General features: G+C 38.7%; 1 protein-coding gene across 1 annotated transcript in view; it reads left to right on the plus strand.

Moving 5' to 3' along the window:
* Positions 1-3,500, plus strand: part of NXF3 (nuclear RNA export factor 3) — a gene marked incomplete at its 5' end in the record, with an annotated part of 47,519 nt that extends 44,019 nt beyond the window's left edge. Inside the window, 1 exon segment of the mRNA XM_008592319.1 lies at positions 3,323-3,500. Within this exon segment, the coding sequence (XP_008590541.1) occupies positions 3,323-3,500 (178 nt within the window).
* Between the last annotated feature and the right edge of the window lie 533 nt (positions 3,501-4,033).

The following is a 4,033-nucleotide window of genomic DNA, read 5'->3' on the forward strand; positions in this document are numbered from 1 at the left end:
AGACGGAGGAGGGAGGGGGGTTTTGGGAATGGGCCACAATAATCAAATTCATTGTATATCAACAAAATAAAATTAAGAGAAAAATAAAATAAAATAAATTTGTTTATCTAAGCTAAAAAAAAAAGAATCTCCTTTAGCCATTCTTTTAGCGTATATCTGTGGGTGACAAAATCTCCTAGTTTTCCTTCATTTGAGAATGTCTTTTCATTCCCTTGAATTTCTACAGGATGATTTACATGAATATAGAATTTAAGTTTGACATTTTTTTAATTTTAGCACGTGAAAAATGTTGTGCCACTTCCTTCTCAACTACATGGATTCTGACAAGAATTTTGCTATTTCTCATATCATTTTTGTCCTATAGGTAATGCATTGTTTCTCTCTCCCTGGTTTCTAGATTTTTTTTTTCTTTGTCTTTAGTTTCTGAAGTTTGGCTATGATGTGTCTTTTCATGGATTTCTTTGGGTTTATTCTTTGTCAGGTGGAGGAAGGAGGTTCCATTAAGTGTCAGTTGAGGATAAATGTCCATGTTCTCCACCTGGCCTCCTCTGACCCTCTGAAATGGGAGGCCCACTTCTTCCCAGTGGGGATGAATATTTTGGTTGTCTGCATAGACTTCTCTGATACCACTCCAGATGGTGGGCAGGGTGCCTCATTACCATCAGGTGAGAGTAGCCACTCCACCTCTTCTGGCGTGGATTAAGGGTAGTGCTGTCGTTTTTTTCTGTGGTGATTGGTTGGGATAGGGCAGTCGTACAAAAGCTTTCTGTCTTGCTAGGCTGCTTTTTACTGGTCCATTGGCCAGGACAGCAGGCTCCATGTGGAGCTCTTTTTGTCTAAGATTGTTGGTGTTTCTGGGTTGCCTGCTTCTGCAGCACCCAGTCTGAGATATATGAGGCAATAATAAAGCAGAGAGAACTCACTTTCATGTTTTTCTCTGGGTCTCAACGTCTCTAGCTGGTTTTTCTTCTTTTCCCCACTTTTCAAAGTATTCTTATGTTTATTTATTTATAATTTCCAGGGTCTTTAACCTTACCTAGCTTGAGTAACAGGGAGAAATGCATATGCTGTATCTTGCAACATAACCATGGGTTCTTTCCTTTCATTTTTAATATAAGGAAAATTTGTATATTTGTATCTCCCCCTTTCTTAGGTAAAAAGTACCTGCTACACACACCTTTTTGTACCTTGACTTTTTCACTTAACAGCATGTCTTAGAGATCCTTCCATAAACCTGTGTGTTCTGCCAAAGTAAATCTGCCTTAGAGGCTTCTGATTGTACACTGCTCTGTGGTTATGCCATACTTTATTCATCCAGCCACTACTGATGGAAGTTTAGGCCTGTCTTCTTTTGCAATAAAAATAGCACCACAATAAATATATATCTGTAGGTATATGTGCACCTTTATTTAAACCTATGTCTATCACTGTTTAGTGTTATTGCCAGTACACACACACAAATGCATGTGTATATACACACAATTATTTATTTATTACAGAAACTGGATTACTGAGTCAAAGGATGAGAACATACATAATTTTACTGCATACAATCAAATTCACCTTCATAGTGCTTATGTTAGTATTGCATATCTACTGTAACAAATTACCACAAACTTACTTGTTTAAAACAAGAGAAATTTATTTTCTCACAGTTCTGTAAGCCATAGTCTAAAATTAGTTTTATCGCATCAAAATAAAGGTGTCAGGAGGGCTATGCTCCCTCTGTAGATCCTAGGGGAGAATCTGTACCTTTCCTCTTCCAGCTTCTGGTGTCTACCAGCATTCCCTGGCTTGTGGGTGCATCACTAGTCTCTGCCTGCATGATCATTTTGTCTTCTCCTCTTGTATATGGGTCAACTCTCCCTCTCTCTCCCTGGTAAAAACGCTCATGACTGTGTATAGGACCCACCCAGAAAAAAATAAGATAATCTCCATATTTTATGATCCTTAGCTTAATCATATCTGCAAAGACCCTTTTTTCTAAATATAAGTTAATATATATGATCTCCAGAAATTAGGGCCTGCTATCTTGGGGGCACTAATAAGTGAGTTTTGGGGGGACATAATTCAATCCACTGTAACATCATAACATGAATCATATGTGTATTTTACTAAAACATCTTTGTACTATTGGATGGATCCTGATTTATCCTTTTTTCTTCATCTTTAGCTATGACGCCAATTTAATATTTTAAATTAAATGTTAATTTAAATATTAGTTAGTTAATTAATTTTGATTGATTAGGGTGTCGATCAATATTTTATGTAGGATTTTTATATCCCCATTCACAAATCTGACGCTCAGAACTCTTTTTAGCATGCTTCCTTCACATTATATTTCCTTTAAATAAAAATGAGATCTTTTTCTTCTTCATACTCTGACACCATTTCATTAACAGAAAAAAAAAAAAAAACACCTGTTCTTTGATGGTCTGACATAAAATGCTTTTGGAAGCCTGGCCATTTGGGATGGTAACTCACTGATGGCCTCAGTTTCTTTCATTCTTCTTAGTCCTTAAGTCCCTTTTTTCAGAGAGGAATAGGTTTAATTTCTGTAATTCATATTTCACAAATATATACACTTTATCAATATTTTCAGTTGTGAAAGAGATATCTTTTACATTAAATAATATTCTTAATTATTCCCTTTTTCTCTCTAAGGAAGTTATTTAGATGTGCAGTTTAGTCATATTTTTCAGCCAAGAACTCTATATTTATTCAAAAATTATACAGTTTAGGGCATTTTTCTAGGACCTAAGTATTGTCAAGAAAACAATTTTTAACTTGTTTAATGTTTAAGAATNAACGGGATCGCAACCCTCAGTGTTGCCCCTGCTCCTCGCTCAGCCAGTGAGCGGCCGGTCTGTATGTGGGATCCGAACCCTCGGCAGGAGCGTCGCCCTGCTTCCCAAGCGGCGCACTGTAGCAGTGCGCCACCGGGCCGGCCCCTCACATTTACCTTTCTGTGGTTTGACAGCGTTCCCCCATGTTACATGTTTGTCAAATTAGAGAGTGTGTGTACACAAGACCTTATTTGAATACAGGGCCTATAAGTGGGCACCACCCTGTAACCAATCACCACTCTCTTTCATTCCAAGGTACTGGAAAACTATGTCTATTGTGGCTGAGCATTCTTCTAAATGTCTCTACCCAGAAGGGCTTTAAGAAAGCCATTTCCAAAACAGAGAAGGGCAAGATGTGAAAAGAGATGCCACTGATGCCACCGAGACAATGACTCCTGTGTCTACAGGTTCTGAAGCAGGTTCACCCTGCATTTCGTTGAATTAAATACCACGTGAATCGCGAATTCTTCTGTTAGCGACCTCTTCGAGCGCCTCGCCGAGGAGGCCGGCTGCCTGGCCCGTTACAACCAGCGCTGCACCCTCACCTCACAGGACATCCAGGCCGCCGTGCACCTGCTGCTGACCGGGGAGCTCCGCAAGCAAGCCGTGGTCGAGGGCACCAGGGCTGTGCTCAGGTTCACCATGAGCACATGAGCCGCCTCCTGCCCCCGGGCACGGCCCCCCAAAGGCTCTTTTCAGAGCCGCCCCAGATGGTGTGCAAAGAACCCGATGCCGGTAAGTAAGGTTGTTTCTGCTCTGGTTTGTGAGGTGTAGCGTCCTGCTATTTAAAAAAAATTTTTTTTTACAAGTACCTAAATATCAATTTTAATTTAATACATCAATGGTCTAACTTGTTTAAAAAATAAAATAGTGGGTTTTGCTCAAGAATGTTGCATTATACCATTTTACTAAAGACTTAGTTCTTTTAGATAGTTTTCGAGGTCAGCCTTTCACGGGGTCTGTAGAATAATGCTATTTACTTTTCCCACTCTCATTCTCTTACAAATATGTGGTGAAATTTTCTAGAGATGCATTATGTATCACATTTCAACAAATTAAGTGCAGGAACAGAGAAAAATCTAAAAGGTTTCTATTAGGACAGATATTAAAGAGCTTTTTCAAATATATATTTTAAAATTCCCATTTCCTCATGACTTTTTTAGAAAATATAGTTTTCATATGATTTT

The sequence above is a fragment of the Galeopterus variegatus genome, unplaced genomic scaffold (assembly GCF_000696425.1).
Source record: "Galeopterus variegatus unplaced genomic scaffold, G_variegatus-3.0.2 Scaffold7775, whole genome shotgun sequence".
Lineage (NCBI taxonomy): Eukaryota > Metazoa > Chordata > Mammalia > Dermoptera > Cynocephalidae > Galeopterus > Galeopterus variegatus.